Source organism: Eschrichtius robustus, chromosome 1, assembly GCF_028021215.1.
Source record: "Eschrichtius robustus isolate mEscRob2 chromosome 1, mEscRob2.pri, whole genome shotgun sequence".
In the NCBI taxonomy this organism is placed as follows: domain Eukaryota; kingdom Metazoa; phylum Chordata; class Mammalia; order Artiodactyla; family Eschrichtiidae; genus Eschrichtius; species Eschrichtius robustus.
The window spans coordinates 117,913,442-117,937,502 of record NC_090824.1 but is presented as its reverse complement, the minus strand read 5'-3'; the positions used below and the strand labels follow the sequence as shown (position 1 = coordinate 117,937,502).

General features: G+C 35.3%; 1 protein-coding gene across 3 annotated transcripts in view; it reads left to right on the top strand.

Annotated features, from left to right (window-relative positions):
- Positions 1-24,061, top strand: part of RFX7 (regulatory factor X7) — a 152,365-nt gene that overhangs the window by 46,187 nt on the left and 82,117 nt on the right. For all 3 annotated transcript variants that reach the window (XM_068552026.1, XM_068552017.1, XM_068552007.1), the window contains exon 3: positions 8,068-8,101. In XM_068552026.1, coding sequence (XP_068408127.1) covers positions 8,068-8,101 — 34 coding nt within the window. The remainder of the gene's footprint in view (positions 1-8,067; positions 8,102-24,061) is intronic.

Below are 24,061 nucleotides of genomic sequence, written 5' to 3'. Positions count from 1 at the left end.
AAGACAGGGAAATAATACAGGGTATTTTTGTGAGGTGTTTCTTTGAGGTAAAGTAGGCTTAGATTAAGTTGATTTGTTTTTGTTTTTGTTTTTTAAACACGTGCTTCTTAAATTTACTCTCTTTTGTGTAGTCCTACTGGGTAAGAAAGTTTTCCCCAGCTTCACTCTATAATTTGATTTAGGGAAAACAAAATATGCTTTCTCAAACTGTACCCCTCTTCCTTAAGTTTTTATATGCTCTCCTTGCTGGTGTGTTTTCCCCTTTTTCTTACTCCATTGGTCTAGGATTAAGCTTTACTTTATAACATTGTGGTGATCTGACTTGATATGTAAAGGTTGAACTAAAAAGATTTAGAAGATGAATGATTGGCATGTTTCATAAACTTTGTAATTACAATAGCACAGCAAAATTATGATCCTGATATTTTGTTTTTATCTAATACCAAAATACCAGGTTGATACTATTTAATTAAAGTGTTTACAAAATAACGATTTTTTAAAAAACTCAGACCAAAAGTTTAATGCATATCAAATATTATTAATTATCAACAATTCAGAAAATGTCAAAAACCTTATAAAAATATGAATGTTAAATATGTATTATTTGAACATAAGCTATTTGTGGATAAAATTAACAAAATAGTTTTATTCAAAAATAAAAATGAAGAACACTTAAGTGCAGGTTCAAATGTGCATCAGTGGTTCATTATCGAGTGATGATCGTATCTTTGTGCATATTTTTCCTGCTGCTGAAGAAGTTTTCTTAAACTTAACAAGTTGAAATAATGGTGAAAAAATAATTATAATCCCCAGTATATTCATAGATAATCTCATTTCTTGTTTGATAGCTTTGAGATTTTTAATTTAAATTTTATATATTTAATTTTTGGTTTTGATTGAGGTTTTAATGCTCATAGTTTAATGAGTCAAAAAGGTCTTACAGGACTAGCTAAGAACCACAGTCCCCCAGCCACTAACTCATTGCCTTGTCAGAGGGAAAAGCCAAGTGCAATAAATACCTCCTCTCTCTTTTGCTCTCTCACCTCCTTCTCGTGACTAATATCAGCCCACTGGAAACCAAAAGGGAAGGAAGCCATATAGATACAATGCATAAAGGCCAACGTCCTTTTGCAGAGGGTGGGAATTGGATCTGAAAGGGCAAACAGGAAAAATTTAGCCCAATAGTTTTAATTTCTAAGACACCACTTTTTAGTGACTTTTTTTTTTTTATAGTAATATAGTACCCAATTTTTGGTTTTTACCTTTGTGAGGATTAAAATTTTTTGCCTTCTTTCATAGTCTTCTTCCTTCCAAGTGTGGGTTTCATGCCTCCTTTATAAGGCGAATGTTCTGTCTTTCATATTAGAGATTTTCCCCAATTGTATACCCATCTGAGTGAATTTAAGAGTGAGGCACAAAAAGCTGACAGGAAGGTCTTTGCTGGTGGATGGGGCTTCTGCTTTCTCATTCAGTAGGCCTGAAGGGGGACTTACAAATTTGCATTTCTAACTAGTCCCAGGTGTTGCTAGTCCAAGAATCACATTTTAAGAACCATTTTATTAAGGCGACTCACATCTATGAAAGGAATGGATCGGAAGGAAGCAGAGGGAAAGTTAAGCTGCAGTGCGGAGAGTTCTGAAGCTAGAATGGCCCATCAGAGATGTCCAAGTTAAGACGAAGAGCTGGGCCTTTATTACCCACATGTTGATCAGCCTCTGGATGTGGGCTGTCCCTGGAAGGAGATATGACCTTAGGGAGTGAAGTTTTCTTCAGCATAGGTATCCCCATAGGGGGCTGACAACTGAGGGCTTTCTGCTGGAAGCACTCCCAGCAGGTGTCGGGGACAGAGTCCTTCTTTCCTGAAAAGGGGAAATGGGGCAGTATATTACAGAGTCCATATATGCTCTTTCCCAGTCATTTGCCAAGCTTCTTTGGATATGTAAGTTTGTGTTTTTTGCAAAATTTGGGGAAATTCTGGTTATTATCAGATATTTTTCTGTCTCATTATCTTCTCCAGTGGTACATAATTAGACCACTTGATATTGTACTATGAATCTCTGAAGCTCTGTTTATTATTTTGAAGATCTTTTTCTTTCTCCTTTAGAATCAGTAAAATGTATTGATTTATTTACTGGTTTAGTGTCCCCTTTTCTGCTGTAGCTGATCTCCTTTAAGGTAATCCAATGAATTTTTCATTTCAGAAATTGTCCTTTTTACTTCTAGAATTTCCATTTGGTTCTTTCGTTTTGGTTCCATCTCTCAGCTGAGATTCCTCCCAGGTGTACATTTATTATGACCATATTATCCTTTAAATACTTGAATGTGTTTGTAATACCTTCTTTGAAGTCTTCATCTGCTAATTCTGATGTCTAGGTCATTCAGGATTTGGTTTCTTTGAGCTGCTTTTTTTTCTTGACTCTGGGTCTCTTTTTCCTTTGTTCTGGTAAATTTTGCTTGTGTAATGGGTATTGTGAGTGATATGTTGTAGACTTTGGATTCTGTTATTTTTCTCTGATGAGTGTTGATTTTTTTTATCCTGGTTGCCAGTTAACAGGGCTGGATTCAAACTCCAACATTATCTCTTCTGTGTTAAGTAACAACAAAAGTCTCAACTCACATCTTTACACCTTCCAGCTATTGCTTTTTGCTGGTAACCTTGGAGTCTTCCCCAAATGAAGGTCATCCAAATATTTGGGCATAGTTTATACAGAAATTTTGTGGCATTTTCCTTTCTGGGATTCATCTTTATTTTACAGTGGCTCTGGCAGCCCTAGACTTTGTCCTGTGGCTCCTCAGCTAGCAAGAAGGCAGATTTCTGCTTCCATCCTGAGTGATTGTTGCTGTGTGGGCAGATAAGTGCTGTCAGGCAACAGCCCTATAAATACAGCTCCTACCTGGTGCAGTTCCTTCTTTTAAGGATGGCTTCCCTCCAGTTGCTACCTGTTTTTGGTCTTGTTTGTTTTTATATTTTAATGTTTGTTTTTATATTTTATCCACAGTATATAATTGTTAAGGGTGGGAAGGTTACTCTAATATAAGTTAGCTTGTCATTTCAAAGCAGAACATTACAATATTGAAGCATTATTCTATTTTAGTTCAGTCAGTCAAAACATCCGTTATTCAAAGAATATTTTAGGAAATTGTAAAACATCCACTAAATGGAATATTACAATACATTATGTTAAATTTTTGAAACAAAATTTGGAAACAACAAGGATGTCTGCTATCACTGCTACTCTTCACCTTTAGATGAGAGATTTTAGCCAAAGTAATTAGATAAGAAGCAGGGGGTGGGGGTGGGGGGAGGCCTAAAGATTGGAAAGGAAGAAAAATATTTTCATTAATTGTTAGTGAAATTATTATCAACAAGAGAATCTACATACTATTAGAATAGATAAGAGTTCAGGAAGGCTGCTGGATATAACGTCAGCATAGAATACCAATAGTTTTTCTGCACATCAGCATGCACATTAGCAAAAGCCAATTAGAAAACATATTAAGAAAAAAGAGATACAGTTTACAATACCATCTACAAACTACCTAGTACTCTATAACAAAAGATATAGAGAAAATTACATGACATTTTTAAAGGACAGACAAGAATAAATTCAAATTATCAGTCAACTCCCCCAGTTCAATCTATAACATCAGTGCAGTTCAATAAAACTCTTAGGACTTTTGTTGAGTTGGAAAAACAAAAAGCTCACCTGGAAATTAGAGGTCCAAGAATTATCAAGGCTGTTCCGAAAATGGTTGAGGAGTGTCATACAAATTCAAAGTGTGGTGTTGGCTTAAGTATAGACAAGTAGATTAATAATAAAACTGAAAAAAAGCTGGAAACAGATTCAAACATATATGTAAACTTGACATAATAAAATAGAGAACAATTGGTTTGCCAAATACCAAACAAGAATAAATTCTGATTAAAATAAAGATCAAAAACAAAAAAGCTAACTTCAAAAATTTTAGAATGAAATATAGAATGTCTTTAAAACCTTAGCTAGATAGGATTTCTTACGACAAAAAACACAGGTCATAAAGGAAAAAAATTAATAAATTTTACTAAGTCAAAAATTTAAACTTTAGTAAGTTATTAAAATGTACCACTAACAAACTTAAGATAAGTATATGCAACAAACAAAAGATTAGTATCCAGAATATATTAAGAACTACTACAATTTAATAAGAAATCATCAACTCCACTTAAAAATGGGCAAAAGCCAAGAACCAACAGTTTATGGAGGAGAACCCATGTGGTCAAAAAGCAGGTGAAAAGGTATACAACAATGCTAGTAATTGGGATAATGACAAGGAGTTTTTCATACCCATTAGAATGGTAAGTTTTTTTTTTTTTTAAAGGAATTCCTTTTTTTTTATAATAATTTATTTATTTATTTTTGGCTGTGTTGGGTCTTCGTTTCTGTGCAAGGGCTTTCTCTAGTTGCGGCAAGCGGGGGCCACTCTTCATCGCGGTGCACTGGCCTCTCACTATCACGGCCTCTCTTGTTGCGGAGCACAAGCTCCAGACGCGCAGGCTCAGTAGCTGTGGCTCATGGGCTTAGTTGCTCCGCGGCATGTGGGATCTCCCCAGACCAGGGCTCGAACCCGTGTCCCCTGCATTGGCAGGCAGATTCTCAACCACTGCGCCACCAGGGAAGCCCGTAAGTTTTTTATATATGTCAACATAATATATGTATCATATATAAATGGCATATGTATATACATTTTTTTTTCACGAAAGTTGACAGGAAAATAGGGACTACATATACTGCTGATGGAAGTATGAATGTATACAAGTGCTTGCGAGAGGAATTCTGTAATACATAATAAAACTGAAAAGATACATCCATGAATCCTAGAAAATCAACTTTTAGACTTATAACTGAGAAATTTTTTATTGTGTATACCAGGAGACATGTACAAAGACGTTATTGCAGCATTGTTTGTAGAAAAACTGGAAAGTACATAATTGGCTTTCAATAGAGGAATAGATGAATAAATTTGATACATTCATTCAATGGACTACTTTGAGCAGTTGAAATAAATGGACTTCATCTAAGTGCGTCAACATGGAAAGATCTCAAAAACAAGGTTGAGTGAAAAGGACATTTGCAGAATATATACAATGTAATGGCATTTATATAAACATTTAAAAGCTTCATGGAGCAATAGTGTATGTTGCTTGTAGATCTAATACAGGTATTGAAATACCACCTGGGAAGGTTATACATCAGATTAATGATGGTTGTGTTTGGGAAGGTAGGGGAGGGTGTGAGACTGGACAGAAGAACAAAGGGGACTTAAATGTCTTCTATATCCCTCTATCATGTTTGTGTTAAGTATGAAGGGCTAGATTTAGATGTGTTCCCATTTTACTTTATAAGTTTATTCTTTAAAAGGCTGTCTTTTACATATTCTTTTCAGAGATTTGCCAAGTTGTTTGTTTGTGATAGGAAGTCACAGTCATCCTCCTTAGATATCCTGTAGAGCAGTCAAGTTTCTCGTAGAAGGGGAATATATTTAGATCTATTGTTTTTAAAATAATCACATTTTCAAGTTCATATTAATTTCTCTAAAAACGCTTTCTTAAGTGGTCCCAAAGAGTTGTCTTTATATGGGGGACTAAATGTCTGTTTGTCATTCATTTATTCAACAGATTTTATTGAACATCTAACATATGCCAAATGATAATACAGCAGTGAGCAAAACAGATGAATCCTGCTGTCATGGAGTTTAAATTCTAGACAAGGAAGATAGCCAGTAAACAAATAAATTAATAAAAATATAAAATGGTGGTAAGTGCAATAATGAAATTTAAAACAGGATAAGAAGGATAGAGCGTGATGGAGAGTGTTTTACATGAGGAATTAGTCAGGGAAGAAGTGTCTGTGAAAGATAATATTGAGCAAAGTCATGAGGAAAGTGAACAGATAAGTTATATGGGAGAAGATTCTTAGATGCTGACCGAAAAAGCCAGTGCAAGGCCCTACTCCTGCCTTGAGAAGCAGCATGGAGGACAGCGTGGCAGGAGCTGAATGGATGAGGAGTAGACTAATACGAGATGAGATTAGAAAGATAGCAGAGGGCTGGATCATACAGGGCTTTGTTGGCCATGATAAGGACCTTGGAGCATAGGACTAATGTGGACGGTATCACTCTGACCACTTGGTTGAGAATAGCCCACAAGGTTGGTGGTGGGGATGTAAAAATAGAAGCAGGGTGACCAGATAGAAGGTTATTATAACAGTTTTGAAAAGAAATGATAATGGTTTAGACCAAGGTGGTGAGAAATGGTTGTTTTGGTTTTTTTTAATTTATTTTTGGCCGTGTCGGGTCTTAGTTGCCGCACGCAGGATCGGCATCTGGGCTTCTTTCTAGTTGTAGCACTCAGACCTGTCTCTAGTTGTGGCACGTGGGCTCAGTCTTTTCTCTAGTTGTGGCATGCGGGCTTCTATCTAGTTGGGGCATGCAGGCTCAGTAGTTGCAGCATGTGGGCTTAGTTGCCCCGTGACATGTGAGATCTTAGTTCCCCGACCAGGGATCGAACCCGAGTCCCTTGCATTGGAAAGCAGATTCTTAACCACTGGACCAACAGGGAAGTCCCGGTTGTATTTTTGATATATTACTTTTTAGCATCAATTCTTAATCTGTAGATTACGTTCTTATCTCAGGGAAACTGTGGGAGTTATTAAGAAGAGGGAAAAACAGCACACTTTAGCTGCTAATGAGTGAGAAGCTATACACACAATCTCCAAAGATTTTAAACTTCTGAAGATCTTCTGTGGGATGGTAAGGAGGGGATTTCAGTTCCTCTTACCTAGAGGTATCATTTACTTTTCCTTTCAGTCATTGTGAATTTTGCAGTTGAGCTTAATCCAGTCATACTTTGTTCTTTAAATAATGAAATTTGAAATTCAAGTACAGGTGTAAGATTTTGAGGTTACTGATTGAGTTAACTGAATTGTGATTTAAATACTTATTTTTTCTTACTCTATAGATTAACTGTATAGCTATATACAAAGGTAAATAACCACTTTTTTTTGCATTTATTTGGCTCTAGAACCTTTTATGGAAAATAATTTGGTTTGTAACATCTATTCAAGATAGTATATAAACTGTCTTTGAACTTTTGCATGATTTCATTGCATTTGCACTTCGATGTGTTAAAATCCAAATTATAGTTCAGTTATTTTATACTGGCTTCATTTGTATTATATATTAATTGTTCACTTATATTCAGTAGTTCAGTTAAATTTTTATATAGTGGCTTTTTGCGTTATTTATTTCTAAATATAGTCTTTCTCTCCCACTTATTACCATATTAGCTAATCTTTATTATCACTTATATGTCTATGGATTCCATGCGTGTGTGTTTGTGTGTGTGTGTGTGTGTGTGTGTGTGTGTTTACATGAGGGAGGGGGAGAAAGAGAGGAGGGGAAGAGGATCTACTTCTTTTTTTTTTTAATTTTTTGGCCATGCCACGCGGCATGCAGTCTCTTAGTTCCGCAACCAGGGATGGAACCTGCACCCCCTGCAGTGGAAACGAGGAGTCTTAACCACTGGACTGCCAGGGAAGTCCTCGAGAGAATCTACTTTGTAATAAGTCTTTAGAAATACAGATAATGTTACACCATTATGGCTTTTAAATGCTAAACAAATCATTGTCCAGAGTGGCAGGCATACAGTAAAAATCATAATTCATTGTAAACTCTGTGTTCTATTTCTATGTGTAATAATACATCTGCACTTTTATGTATCACTAGAAACAAACTTTGTTCAAAAACATCTTTTACAAAGATAGAGCATAACAACAATAGGGTGACTGTAGCAGTGAACTCAGAAAATATTCTGATCATGCTTTAGGATTGAATTTAGTACAATGAGTGGGAAATAGATTTTTGTTTTGCTTTGTGAAACATGCAGTTTTAGGGTATGATGCCTAATCTTAAGAAGTTTTGCTTTTTTTTTTCATAGTACAGATAACGAATTACCATGTCTGTTTGAAAATACTTTGAACATTTAATAAATTTATCAGTCTTATTAACTTAACTTTCTTTTTCTTTTAGCAAAACTATACAATCTAAAGTGGACTGCATTTTGGTAAGTAAAATAACTAATCTTAAAGTTCTTTTGTTATAAGGCTTTTCCCACTTATAAAATACAACATTTTTGAGTAAATATTTATTTTAAGTATAACTCAATTTTAGTGAATAAAACTTGACATTTAATTACAACCCTAGGGGTGAACTGGCTATGTGCTGTCTAGATACTTTCCTATATCCCATCAATAATGAAATCATAATCTGAGGTAATTGCATGTTTTTGAAACTTACTGGCTTTTACTAAAGATCACTTCAGCATTTAATAAAGTGAATGTTTATTTTTCTGTTCTAATAACTCTTAAAGGATTTGTTAAAGAAAAAATTCAAGATGTTTGATGGGTTAAGTTTTGTTGTGATAGTGTATTTTTTGTATTTGGGTTGCTAGACTTCAGGAATTAAAGCCACAATAATAGTTTACATTCAGGTTTGACTTACAGACTATAAGAATTTGTTTAAATGATAGCTTTTTAAAATACTTTATGGGTTGGTTTTTGTTGCTATAATATACTTTTTATGTTTGGATTGCTGGCCTTCAGGCATTAAAGCCACAAAAATAGTTTAAATTTAGATTGTGTTTTTAGTTCCTTAGATCTTTTCTTAAACATATGAGGGAAGAAGTATGCAGCTACTGAGACTACTGGAATAGTACTGACTTCTTTCATGGAAGTGTTTATTAATGGAATGTTCCCTAGGCTCTAGAATATTCAGTGACTCTGCACTGTTAGATTCCCCAAAATGGCACTGTAGTTAGTCCTCTTTCTATATTTGTGATATCAGAACTTTCTTATTCAGGTTCAGGTCTTCACTATAAGCTAACATTTTTTTGTTAGGGAGTAAGTGTCTGTAGTGTCTGGTGCTGAAATAGTATGTGATCTTATTAGCTTATGATATTATTATTAGTTTCTAGGTAGGTGAGTAGATAACAGTACTTCATAGGAGAACAGGTAATTTGATCAGTTCTCCTATGCCTTTCTAACCTAATAGTTAAGAAAGAGGACTTTGTGGGGATGTTTTCCCCTTTTTTTCACTTACCTTTATTATCTTTTTTTTCCACAGTAACCCTCTGAAGTAGATAATCTTGTTACTTCCCTTTTACAAATGAAGAAACTGATGCTCTTGCATTTACTTCAAAAAATAATTATTGAGCCCATCTAGATATAAGGGATACAACATTAAAAGGACATGTTGCCTTGCCCTCAAGAAATTCAGTCTATTAAAATAGATTTAACAGTGCTCTTAAGATCTAGGGAGGTGGTGACTGGGGATGGAGGGGGGACCTTACCCCCATCCCCCAGAGCATTTTCTGAATCTCTCATCTCTGGAGTCTCATTGTTTATATCTATCATGCAGTAACTATTGCATGATTACTCTGTGCTAGAGCCTGTCTGGGTGTCAGAATACAGTGGTAAACAAGACAGATACAGTTGCTATCTAAGACCTCCTGCCCTTTTTTTTTTTTTTTTCAGTATCTGAGATAATGTTGGAGGATTATTCAATTTTTTCTTTTCATTGAGAAAATTGAGACGGAAGACTAGTATTATTTATTAAATATGGCATTTATAAAATACTAAATAAGAACAAAAATGGTTTTTTTAATCTTTCAAGAGTTCAGAAGTATTTATATTTTAGCATAAGTTTTAAAGTTATATGTATTTGATGAACAAGATAGTAAGATCTCTGTCTTCATGAATCTTACATTTTATTGAGTGAAGTAGACATTAAATGAATGGTAAAATAAATAAGCATTATAACTTCAGATAACAATAAATTCTATTACAAAATTTTTAAAGGCAAAAGGAGACAACTGATGGTGGGTAGGGTAACCTCAGATTGGGTGATTAGGAAAAGTCTCTGAGGAAATGACATTTGAGAGAAGACCTGAATAATAGGAAGCAAGTCTTGTGTGAAGATCTGCCAGTGACACATACTAGGCAGAGGGAACAGAAAGTACAAAAATTCTGAAGCAGGAATGAGTCTGGGATGTTTGAAGAATACAAAGAACCCAGTATGCTGGAACTTACGAAAGGAGGAGAGGATGATAGGAGAAAAGTCTAGATAGGGCTTATTTAGCTATGGCAAATAGTATGTATTTTCTAAGTGAATGGAAAGTCAATTAAAAGGTTTTAAGTAAGAAAATAGTATGATCTAGTTTTTTTGTTTGTTTTTTGTTTTTGTTGTTGTTTTTGTTTGTTTTTTAATACCTTAGCTGTTGTTGGAAAATGGGCTTGTAGGGGGATAAGAGTAGAAGCAGGAAAGCCAGTTAGGCTATTGGAAAAGTCCAAATGAGAATATAAGGCTCTTGCTCAGATGATGGCAGTGGAAGATGGGGAAAAAATAGATGAATTCAAGGCATATTTTCGATATAAAGCCAGTAGGCCTTGCTTGCTGACGTATTGAATGTGAAGGGAGAAACAAAGAGGAATTAAGGATAATTTCTTTTGGTCTAAAAGATTTCCTTTAGTATTTCTTACAAGGCAGGTTTGCTCATAATGAATTCTCTTGACCAGTATTTATCTGTGAATGTCTTTATTTTACTTTCAGTTTTGAAGGATAGTTTTCCTGGAGATAGAATTCTTAATTAACACGGTTTTTTTTAAAAAATTTCATCTCTTTGAATATGTCATTCCACTGCCTTTGGCCTTCATTGTTTCTGATGAGAAGTCAGTCATTAATCATGTTGTTTTCTGGTACATGATGAGTTGTTTTTCTCTTATTGCTATCAAGATTCATTCATAAATTCATTCACTGTTTGTTCACTCACCCACCTACTCTTGCTTTCAACAGTGTGACTGTATATGTAAGTGTGGATCGCTTTGTGTTTATCCTACTTTGGGTTTGCTGAGTTTGCATCTGTAGATTAATCTGATTTGGGAATTTTTCAGCCATTATTTCTTCAAATACTTTTTGTGCCCCTTGGATTTCCCTCTCCATAGGAAGCTACCATTACACAGCTGTTGAAATGATTGATTTTATCACTCTAGTCTCTGGGGCTTTGTTTCTTTTTTTCTGATTATTTTTCCCTGTGTTCTAGTTTCTCTATTTTTATTAAGATTCCCTATTATTTCATTCCTTGTCATCATGTTTTCCTTTTTATGTTTAAACACAGTCAGCCTCATCCATGTGGGATAGGTCATGGGAGAAGCGCCAAGCAAGAGTAAAACAGACTCTCACAGTACCTGAAGTTCAGCAGTTTTTAATGACCAAAGACTTCTCAGTTTGTTGCCTTTCATCAGTTTCCAAAGCCCTAAAATCATTCTTTTTGACAATTTTTCATCATTTTAGAGTTATTTTGAGGGGAGGATTTGCTGGCTATTCATTCCATTTGGTCTAGATAGCTCAGCTTTCTCACATAGATTTTATCATGTTTTCTTCAAGAAGTTTTATAGTTTTAGCTTTTTCTATTAGGTCTGTGAACCATTTTGATTTAAATTTCTGTTTGGTATAAGGTGAACTGCAGTGTTTATTTTTTACCATATGGATAGATATCCAGTTGTTCCAGCATCACTTATTGAAAAGTCTGCCCTTCCCCAGTCACCTCCTATATCAAAAACCATTATGTGTGGGTCTTTGGCTAGAGTCTCTTTTTCCATCAATTGCTGTCTCTTTCTTTATGACATCACCACACTGTCTTGTTTACAGTAGCTTTGTCAAAAGTCTTGACATCAGGTAATGTGATAATTCAAATTGGTTTTGGCATTTCCATACAAATTTCAGAATAACCTTGTCAATTTCTTTCAAAAAAAAAGTCTACTGGGATTTGTTTGTGATTACAGTGAATTTATTGATAGATTTGGGGCCAGTGGACATCCTAATGACAAGTTTTCTAATCCATAAGCATAGTATATCTCCATATTAGTGGATTCTTCTATAATTTCTCTCAGCAGTGTTTTCTAGTTTTCTGTGTATAGGTTTTATATATATTTTGCTTAAATTATTCCTAGATATTTTAAGATTTTGGATGTTATCACAAGTGGCATTAAAAAGTGTTTGTTATCCAATGTTTTGTTGCTAATATTTACATTGACCTTGTGAGTATGCAGACTTACTAAATTCTCATATGAGATGTAGAGTTTTTTGGATTTTCTACCAAATCAATCATATTATCCATGAATAAAGAAAAGTTTAATTCCATTTCAGTCTAAATGTCTATTTATTCATTTTTCTCACCTTATTCACAGCTAGGACCTTCAGTTCAATGTTGAATAGAAATGGTGAGAATTAGATTTCTTTCCCTTGTTCTCAGTCTTAGGAGAAAGCCGTTTATTGATTCACCTTACAATGTGATGTTAGCATTAGCTTTTTTATGAATGCTCTTTTCAAGTTGAACATGTTCCCTTCTGTTCCTATTTTGCTAAGAGGATTTTTATCAAAAATACATGTTGGATTTTATCGAATGATTTTTCTGCACTTACTGAAATAATCACATGGTACTTCTACATGATTCTATTAACAAGGTGAATTAACACTGATGGATTTTCCAAAATCAACCATCTTTGCATTCCCTTGGTAAACTCCATATGGTGCATATATTTCCATATGTTGTGTTATACTTTTATATATTGCTACGTTGGATTTGCTATTTTTTTAAAGACTATTGTCTGTGTTAATCAGGACTTTTGATCTGCTGTTTTCTTATAATGTCTTTTTGTTTTTGCTCTCTGGGTAGTGTTGGCTCATGAAATGAGTTTGGAAGTGTTTTTCCTTTATTTTTTGAAGGGATTTATTTAAAATTAATATTATTTCTTCTTTAAATGTTTGGGGGTTTTTTGGGTTTTTCTTGGCTGCACTGCACGGCTTGTGAGATCTTAGTACCCCAACCAGGGATTGAACCCAGGCCCTCACCTGGACCGCGGCAGTGAGAGCACAAAGTCCTAACCACTGGACTGCCAGGGAATTCCCTCTTCCTTAAATGTTTATGGTAGAGGTCACTAGTGAAACTATCTGTGGAAAAGGTTTTAGTTACGAAATCAGTTTCTTTAATTATTATAAGGTTATTAAATTCTTAAATTTTTTCTTCATGCAGTTTTGGTGTTTGTGTCTTTCAAGGAATTTGTTCATGTTTCCTATGTTAGTGAATTTGTTAGTGTAATGTTCATAATATTCCCTTATCATCCTTTACTATCTGTAAGATTTGTAGCAGTTTCCTTTCATTTCTGATAATGGCCATTTGTATCTTCTGTTTTCTTGATCAATTTAGCTAGAGTTTTAATAATTTTATAAATAAAATTAGTTATATTGAATAATTTTGTTACTTTGTAAATAAACTTTTGGCTTCATTTATTTTCTTTCTTGATTGTCAGTTTTCCATTTTGTTTCTTTCTCCTCTAGTATGTGTTATTTTTTTTTTCTTCTGCTTTACTTGGCTTTAATTTACCCTTAGTTTTCTAGCCCCTCAATAAGGAAATTTTAAACTTTTTTTTTCTTTTCATTGTAAGCATTTAATGCTACAGATTATCCTCTAAGCACTGGTTTAGCTACATTCCATAAATTATGTTGTGTTTTCATTATCTTTCAATTAAATTTTTTGTCTATTTTCCATTCTGATTTATTCCTGTCCCCATGGAACACTTAGATATAGGCTGATCAGTTTCCAAATAGTTGAGTGTTTATTGAATCTTGTTTATGGTATATCTTAGTGAATGTTTCATATGTACTTGAAAAGAATGTATATTCTAGTGTTATTGGGTGGACTGCGCTCTCTCTCTCTCTCTCTCTATATATATATATGTATATATATATATAGATATATAAACTGATATATGTATATATCAGTTGGTTATTGTTTTTCAAGACATATTTATCATTACTGATTTTTTTTTTTTACTTATTTCAGTTATTGAGAGGGATGCCTAAAATCTCGTATTTGTGATTGTGAATTTTTTTTCTCTCTGATCTTGTCAGGTTTTGCTTCATGTATTGAAGCTGTTAATAGGAGCATAAATTTTTAGGATTTTTATGTGTTCTTCATGAATTGATTCTTTTATTATGATGATATTTCTATTTTTAATTCTGGTATCATTTGTTGCTTTCAAGTCTGCTTTGTCTGATATCACCATAGCTCCTCCATCTTTCTTATAATTAGTGTTTGTGTCTCATATCTTTTTTCGTCCTTTTACTTTTAAGCAGTCTGGGTCTTTGTAGTTAAAGTGTTTTGTTGTTGTTGTTGTTGTTGTTGACATCATATGCTTGTCTCTTTCTTAACCAGTTTGACAAGTTTTGTCTTGTGATTGGTTGAATGTATGTATACCATTTTGCTATTTATCTTCTTGTAGTGTAGGTCTACTGTTGATTAATTCTCCCAGTTTTAGCTTATCTGAAAAAGGTCTTTAATTTCCCTTCATTTACAAAGGGTATTTTCACTGGGTATAGCATTCTAGATATTTTTTCTTTCAGCATTTTTGCAATGTAGGTCCGTTTTCTTTTAGCTTGCATACACTCCATTGAGAAGTTTGTTGTCATTCTTAACTTGTTTTCCTGTGTGTAATGTGTTCTTTTTTTCTCTGGCTTCCTTTAAGATTATTTATTAGTTGTTTTCAGCAATTTTATAACCTTAGTATGGTTTTCTTTGTTTTTGTCCTGCTTGTGGTTTACTGAGCTTCCTCAAACCTGTGGGCTTATAATTTTTCATCAACTTTCAAAAATTTCCAGCCATTCAAATACTCTTCTTCGCCCCCTTCCATCCTGGGACTCAAACTATGCTTACGTTGCATTCCTCAGTAATTTTCCACAGGACACTAAGGCTATGTTTATTTTTTTCTCTTTTTGCTTCATTTTGGATAGTTTATATTTCTTTATTTTTATTATCACATTCCTTAATCTTCTTAAAGTGTCTAATCTGCTATAATTCTATTCAGTGAATTACCCATTTTAGACCTTGTATTTTTTAAGTTCTAGAAATTTCACTTGGTTATTTTTTTTTTTATGTATCCTCCGTTTCTTTCCTTGTTATATCCTTGGGCATGTTTATAATAGCTATTTTAAAGTCCTTGTTTGCTAGTTATATTATCTCTAAGTCTCTTTTTATTTACTGAGTTTTTGTTGCAATTATGGGATCACGTTTTTCTTCTTCTTTCCATATCTAGTAATTTTTAGTTTAGTATTTATTTAGAATGTCTAGATTTTGTTCTCTTTCTTTAAAATGTATTGCAGTTTTCTTTGGCTGGCAGCTAAACTACTTGCAGATTAGTTTGATCCTTTCGAGGCTGTGTTTAAGCTTTGTTGGGGCAAGTCTAGAATAGCTAGACTTTACTCTAGAGTTAGTTCAGCTTTTATACTAGAATGTTACCACTCTAGTGTCTGTACTGCATTCCTTGGGTGTTGACTGAGATCTCTCAGTGCTGTCTGATTGGAATTTGAACATGTCACAGTCAGTTACAGTTCCCTGGTAGTTCTTTTCCCAGCCTCATGGAGTTTTCCTCTACCCATATATAGTTTAATACTCAGCAGTAGATTCCAAATCTATGTAGGGATTTGTATAGATTTTGAAGATATTTCTGTGTCTTCCTTCCTTTTGGTACTTTGCCTTCTCAGACACTGATCTCAGAAACTGAACTGCTTGGGTTCCTACTCCCTATACCACAGTTCAAAAGTTGGCTTCAGACAGAATCATCTCATTTATTTTTTTCGCTAAGAACATTCCATCCAATGACAGTAGAATATACAACTCTGTTTTCAGAAAATGGACAACAAATGTGCTCTTTTTAACTTTAGCTTCTTTAGCTAAAGTTCCTAAAGTCACTTCTGTTGTCAGCAGATGATCTCACCTCCTACTTCTCTGAGGAAGTAGGAAGATGCAGTGTAGGTATCCCACAAAATTAAAACCACTTTGTATTCCCAACTCAGTAGTTCCTCACTTCTGTACCATGTCTTCCTTCCCTTCCTCCCAACAGATGAAATATCTTTCTGCCTATCTGAAGGTTGATCTCCTCTTTCTAGGCCCTGGATACCATCTCTTCCTGTCTCTGAATTCATTTATCCTCTTCCTCCTGTTCTTTTATGCTCTCATTTTCTCCTGACCTTTTCCCATTAATAGTTCAGTGCTTAATTTTTTTCCATCTAAAAAAAAATCCTTCCTGAAACCCACAACCCTTCTTTAGCTACCACCCTGTCTTCCTCCTTTCTTTTGAAAGAAGAAAGTCAAGGTTTAGTCAAAGTGTTGATTGAATTCAGTCTCCTCCTCTGAAACTTGTGTTTATCAAGGATACCATGACCTCTCATTGCTAAATATAATGGACAGTCTCAGTTCCTAACTTGACAACCCTTTTTCGGTTGACTCTGTTGACCATCCTTTTACCCTCCCTTGTTTAGTTCATTCTCATTCTTTTAATTCATTAGATGCCACACTATCCTGGTTGTCCTGTTACACCTTAGGCTGTTCCTTCCCAGTTTCTTCAAGGGCCTCTGTTCCTCAACCTAAGTCCTCTGTATTCTGTCTATATTTGCCCATGGTGATCTCATCTATTTTGATGGTTTCAATTAATCTCAGTATACTGATGATTCATAATTATACATCCCCAGTTTAAGCTCTAGACCCATACAGCCAAACTGTTACCAATTGACCAATTTTACTAAGATGTCACATAGGCACTTCAGACTCAGCTTTTCCAGAACCAATCTCACTGTATCACACCCCAAATTCTGAACATATTTCTATTTGTTTCTTATTGCTGCTGTAACAAATTATCATAAATTTAGTGGCTTAAAACAACACTCATTTATTATCTTTTAGTTCTGCAGGTCAGCAGTCTGACACAGGTCTCACCTAGATAAAATGAAGGTGTCAGGAGAGCTGTGTTCCTTTTGGAGGCTCTAGGGGAGAATCTGTTTCCTTGCCTTTTATAGCTTTTAGTGGCTGCATCTTCAAAGCCAGCAATGGCTGCTCAAGTCTTTCTTACACTGTATCACTCGGACACATCTCTTTTTTGTAGTCAAATCTCCCTCAACTTCCCTCTTACTAGGACAGTTGTGATTACATTAGGCCAACTAGATAATCCAGGATGCTCTCCCCGTCTCAAGGTCCTTAATTTAATCACATCTGGAAAGTCCCTTTTACCATGTAAGGGAACAGATTAACAGGTTTCAGGGATTCAAGGATTAGGACATGTACATCTTGGAGGGCCATTATTCTTTCTACCATATTGTCTTAGTGAATATACTCACTCATCCAACCTAAAAGCCTGGTGGTCATCCTTGTTTTCATCCTCTTTCTCACCTGCCTCACATCCAGTCAGTCACCAAGTCCTATCACTTCTGTCTTCATAATTGCTCCATTTTTGTCTGTCCCTACTGCTACTATATTAATCCAGATCATTGTACTTGTTGGAAATACTGTAGCTATTTTTCTGTTTCTCGTCTCTCCACTTTTATTCCGTTCTTCACAGTATCATTACAATCATCTTTATGAAATGTGAATCTGTATGTTTTGCACCCTTGCTTAAGACCTTTTGCTGGTTCCCCATTGTTCTGTCTTTAAGGCATTGAAGACCCTTCATACTCAGGCTTTACTTTTCTTATTTAATGTCATCTTTCTCTACTCCCTCCACAGGCTGTCAGCAAGCTGTAATGAACACTTGTGGAGTAAGAAAAGAGAATATATACTCTCTCAGTCTAGAACAGCAATGGCCATTAGAACATTCTGTGGTGGTAGAAATGTTCTCTATATGCACTATTCAGTATGGTAGCCAGTAGACACATGTGGCTGTGTATTAAGCACTTGAAATGTGGCTAGTGTGACTGAGATACTGAACTGTTAATTTTATTAATTTAATTTTAAGTCAAATAGCCAAAAGTGGCTAGTGGCAACCTATTTTAAGTCAAATAGCCAAAAGTGGCTAGTGGCTAGTGCATATCTAGACAGTGGTTCTCAACTGGAGGCAGTTTTGACCCCCAGGAAACATTTGACAATATCTGGAGACATTTTTGTTTTGCTACCAGTTGAGTGGGTAGAGGACAAGTATGCTGTTTAAACATCCTGTAAAATACAGGACATCACTTTATCAGCCCAAAATTGTCAGTAGTGTTAACAGTTGAGAAACTGTGGTCTAGACTATCCTCTTTTTTTTCCCTCTATCTAGTTATATTTTAAGATTCATCTTCACCCCCTCGGAAAACCATCTGTGATTTGTCAGGTCTGAGTCTGATACATCTTCTGTCCCCTACTGTCCTGTGCTTACCTTTATTTGTTTTATGTAGTCACCTCTATGATAGTCATAATCAGCATTTTTATTTGTTCTTGGCTTCTTGAGTGTAGGAGCATATTGGAATATGCCCAAAGGCACATGAGGATGATCAATAAATATTTGTTAAATGTATGAATGAGTATAGTCTAACGACTCAATTATTAAACATATTGCAATTTAAAATGTAAAGAAGTGTTACCACCTTCAGTTGAGACCTTTTTAGAGACCATGTACTTGATAAAACATTGGAATTTATTTGTTGGAATTACTTCACAGTTTGCCCGTAAGAACAGAAACTGGTCTCATTCATTTAGAGGGAAAGAACTTTTTTTTTTTCCTGGCATTCTCCTCTTTTCCCCTGTTCTTCTCAGCTTAGGTATTTCTCTTCCTCCTACACTAACCTGTTAAGAGAGAACCAGCCGAAACCACTCCCACTCATCCCCAGAGTACAGATGGGGAACTGAAACTTTATTGCATAGATTCAGGAAGGATTTAAGCAAGTAAAGTGGGATAAATAGTTCAGAAACTAAGAGAAACTGGCAGCATAACAGAATGGCTCAGAGCTGAGGCTATAGAATGACACAGTCCTGAATTTGAATCTTTGCCCCTACCATTATTGCCATTATTGTCTGATTTTGGATAATTTTAACCTATTTTAGTTATATTTTTAAAGGTGATAATGATAGTACCTAAGCCACTGAGTTACTGTGACTATTAAAGGAAATAACAACTGTACTTGTTACAGGCATCCCTCAGATATGCTGAGGGTTTAGTTCCAGACCACTGTGGTAAAGTGAATATTGCAATAAAACGAGTCACACAAATTTTTTGGTTTCCCAGTGCATATAAAAGTTATCTTTATGCATATGTATGGCTGAGTCATTTTGCTGTGCACCTGAAACTATCACAGCATTGTTAATCAGCTCTACTCCAATATAAAATAAAAAGTTTTAAAAAGAAGTTATTTTTATACTATACTGTAGTCTCTTAAGTGTGTGATAGCATTATGTCTAAAAAAAAATTGCACACACCTTAATTGAAAGATACTTTATTGCTAAACAATGCTAACCCTCCTCTGAGCCTTCAGCAAGTCTTAGTAGTAATATCAAAGATCACTGATCACAGATCACCATAACAGATATAATAATAATGATGGAAAACTTTGAAATACTGTGAGAATTACCAAAATGTGACTCAGAGACACAACGTGAGCAAATAAGATTGGGAAAATGGTGCTGATAGATTTGCTCAACGCAGGGATGCCACAAACCTTCAAATTGTAAAAAACACAATATTTGCAAAGTGTGATAAAAGGAAGCTCAATAAAAGGAAGTATGCTTGTAGTATAAATACAGTGCCTGGCACGTCGTAAGCACACATGACAGCTTCAGTTGAAGGTGTTGTACGTGTAAATTGTTAATGTGGATCTAATTGACTTTATTGCCACAAATTTATGTTTCTAGAAGTCTAAATGTTAGTCAGGGATAACATTTTATGTTCATCATCACAAAACTTACCATTTAAGAATGAATGCTTACCATATGGAACCAATGAGGGGAGAGTATTGAATCCCTCAGACATAGAGAGTGGAAGACAGAGAAGTTGGGAATCACCTGGCTAAAGCTGCCTGGAAGCCAGAAGGTACATATTGTAGAACAGCTGCCAGTATCAACACTCTATGCTCCCTCCCCCTTCAGGCCTTTGTAGGTGCTGTTTCCTCTACCACCTGTGCCCTTCTCAGATTTCTTCACTTGGATAATAACTCCTAGTCCTTTTGGACTTGGCCCAAAAACCCTTTTTGGAATGCTTTTTATCTATTAGGAATGCATTCAGTTGCAGATAACAGAAAACCCCAACTATTGGTGGCTTAAAGAAATAAGAGTTTGTGTCATCTAATAAGTCCAAAGTTAGGCATCCAAGAGTGGTGCAGTAACTCAGTAATGCCTCTGGAATCCTAGGCCCTTTGTTTTTTGCTGTGTCATCTTTTATCCTGTCACGTCATTGATGGCTGCTGCACTTCCATGCCTTCTGTCCAAATGCTAAGGCAGGAAGAAGGGAGGAAGGGTCAAAGGGCTTTCTTCTAGGGAAGTTCTGTCTTTGTTTTCAGTACACTACTTCTGTTTCAAAAACCCACTTCAGGAACTTCCACCTCCAGGGTAATGTCACTTGGGTGCCTCTAGCTGCAAGGGAAACTAGGATATGGAGTATTTTGTTTTCTAGCCTCTATACCAGAAGAAGACCAAAAAGAAGGTGGTTAACAATATACGTCTGAGTCCAGCCTGTCTGCCATAGCTTCTCATGTTAAGGTCCCCTGCTGTCATGCACCTTATAAAAAGCTTTATACCCCTATTAAAGCTCTTACCATACAGTATGCTAATCCCCAGATTAATTGGTTTTCTTCCCCAAGAATAAGCTTTTGGTAGTAAGGACTGTGTCTTACGGTCTTGGTATCCTCAGTGCTTAGCACAGTGTCTAGTACGTGGAAGACACTCAGTAAATATTTGCTGAATAATTATCCACAAACAATAATTATCAAAAAGAATGTATAATATGGACATAATATCCCCAGAGTTTCTTTATACGTGTTGTTGTTATTATTATTAACATTTATTGAGTATTTATTATCATGTGCCAGACAAGTGCTTTACATATTTTATCATTCAGCCCTCATAATTTGCCTATGAGCTTAATCTGTTATCCTCATTTTACAAATGAAGAAACAGGCTCAGACAGGTTAAGTAACTTACTCAAGGTCATAAAACTTGCTAATTGGTAAAATTAGGCTTTTAATCCAGATAGTCTGACTCCAGAGCCCAGGCTTTTAAAAAACTGTGATGTACATAACATTTTTAAAGCGTCTGAAATATTAGGTTATTATATATGAATTTTTAAGAATCTACTTCTTCATCTTCCTATAATTAAGAAATGTTCCTGAAAGTAATTATCCACTTTGAAAATAAATCTGAAAAGAAAAAATGAAAAGCTGTCCTCATTATCTTACTGAATTTTAGTAGTCAGTAATTCTAAATTCAGTCTCTTTTTCTGCAAGCAGGTTGCTTGAATGCCATTTTAAAAACATAATATGCTCATTAAAACAAAATTGCTAAAATGATTTCAGCTATTTAAATTGATTACAATTGTGAAGACTATGGTGCTGTGAAATATGCTAGAAGTGAAAAATAGAAAATTGTATCTGTGCTATTTTTAAAGCCTAGTATTTTGCCTGCTTATCAGTAAAGACAAATCAAAAATATTTGCAGAAGCATAATGGTGAACAGAGTTTTTTGTTAATATTTTAATGCTTTTGCAATAAAACAATTGATTTTTACTTAATTTTAACAATAATCAACATGACTTAAACTAAATTTCTCATGAGTTGTAACAATTTTAGGTCTATAATGTCGTTATACATTTGTAAAGCCGATCCAATTATATTTTTCATAACCAGCTTAATAGTCAAGGCAAAAATCTTACCATTGATACTTCCAACCCCCCAGGATTAGCTAGACCTCAGCAGAGTTTGAAAGCTGCTCATTCCATATTACCTAGGCCCCTTATTTTAGTTGAATGAAATTGGACTACCTGAAAGCTATAGCGAGGCCTAAAATGTGAGAGAAATAATCCTGAATGTTTGATGGAGAAAAGGCCTGGTTTGGTGAGGCTCAACCACAGAAGGAAGGGAAATAATAGTTAGTTTCCCAAAATATGGTCCTTGGAAGAATAATTCCATAGGATGTTAATATGCAAAAAGGGTTCCAAAAGTCCAATATGTTTCGTGAACTCTGGATTGAAGGATGTGTTAAGAGCTGTTATTAATATGCTGCTGTGTATCATGAATCCTAACAAATATTCAATGTATACAAGACTTTTTTCCCCTCATAAAACTTCTCATGAAACTGATGTTCTAAGACACACTATTTGGGAAGTGATTGATAAAACTGATAGGGTAAGTTTCTGCACTAGAGAGAGAAATTATTTTCCATGTGCCATCCAGAACTATCAGGATATTGAGAACTTCCTGTTTATATTACTGTATATTAGGTGTGTATGCTACCAGGAAGCAATCTTTCACCAGTTCTAATGTTCAGGTCCCCTACATTGATTAGTTGTGTTGGAGTTACTAGAACTAACAAGAGTTAAAAGAGGGGGGAAAATGACCATATATTTTGGTTCCTGTTAGGAAAAGCTAATGTAAATATTAAAACAAATAACATTTCGCTTATCAGGAAATCAGTTGAAAGCAAGAAGAAAACTATTTCTGTCTCATGGACTGGGCAATTCGACAGCAATCCTAGTAAGATTATAGAGGTAAGAGTAGACAATCTTTGTTTACTTTTCTTCCCATCAGCTGGAGAGATAAAAGGCTTAAAAGGAGGAATAAGGGAGGCTAAGTACAGTTGACCCTTGAACAACACAGTTTTGAACTGCTTGGGTCCCTTATATGCAGATTTCTTTTGCTAAATATGGTACTACAGGATCTGTGGTTGGTTGAGTCCCCAAATGCAACTGTGGTATGGAGAGCCAACAGTGAAGTTATACTCGAATTTTCAACCACAAGGATGGTAGACACCCCTAACCCCCATATTGCTCAAGGGTCAACTGTATTTTAGATCCATTTAAGTCCATATTTTAAATCTCTCTGGAAGAGTATACTGCCTTACTTTTAGGGCTCTCTACTGACCAGTATTCTAAGAGAGGACTCTTATGTATATTGCCAGTTACTTCTAAGTTTAATAAATGCAGTGTTGGTGAGTTAACATGGCCTAATAAAACATGTGCTTTACAGAGCATTCTATGTTCTGCACTGAGAAGGGCAAGTAAACTCAACTGGACAGAAATTGAACATGTCTAATGAGTTCCTTGCACAGATGAGTCTAAAGGCTTCTTGACCTAAGTCTGCTATACTGGGAGAGGGCGAGTTATATTCATGCGAGTTGAACCAAGGAGGACTTTCTAGGATTACCAGTAAGAGAGAGAAGTTGAAAGTGATGTGAGGTTGCCAGAATGCCTATTCCTTCTGGAGGGCTAGAGAAACTTGAAATTTGGTGATAGATGCTGTCATTCAGATTATTCTGTAGTGAGGCAGGTTCCCTACAGGGGAGAACTCTCAACAGGGTCCTCTTGCAAGGGAATACAGTAGAAAACTTGAAAGGGTGAGATTGTAGTGAATCAATAGTCAGTGTGTGTTAGGTTCTGAATGCTGATTAAGTAATCCTTCAGTACTCTGCTGTCGCCTCCCACCCATGCTGGACTAATGTTTGTCCTCCCTGGGGGAAATGAACAAAAATTAGCAGTCTAAGCTATGTTCTATAACAACTTTCCTTCTGTAATGGACACCAAAGTCTATTATTAGATGAATCCTAAGAACCAACTTTCTGGGCACACGTGAGTTGTCCATTATAAATGCTAAAACCTGAAAAGAGAATCACAATGGAGGTACTAAGTACCCCATCTGAAAAACCCTGTTTAGCATAGTAATAAGTTGGTTAGAAAACAGGAGGGGGAAGAGCAGCGCAAGCAATCTGTCTGTAGCAAGTCTATTCATTTATCATGGATATCTATGTGGAGGTTCAGCATTACTTACATTCTCACCAGGGTCGTATCTGGAACATTGCAGTAGAGAATATTTCCCTGGGTATAACCTTTCCAGTATCATTTCATCTTGGCTTATAGCATCTTATTCATATAGCTAACTCTGAATCGAAGTACTGTACATTCCAGAGATCCTGGATTTTAAAACATATGGTTGCTCAGATATGGACTGGATGGTAATAGCAAGC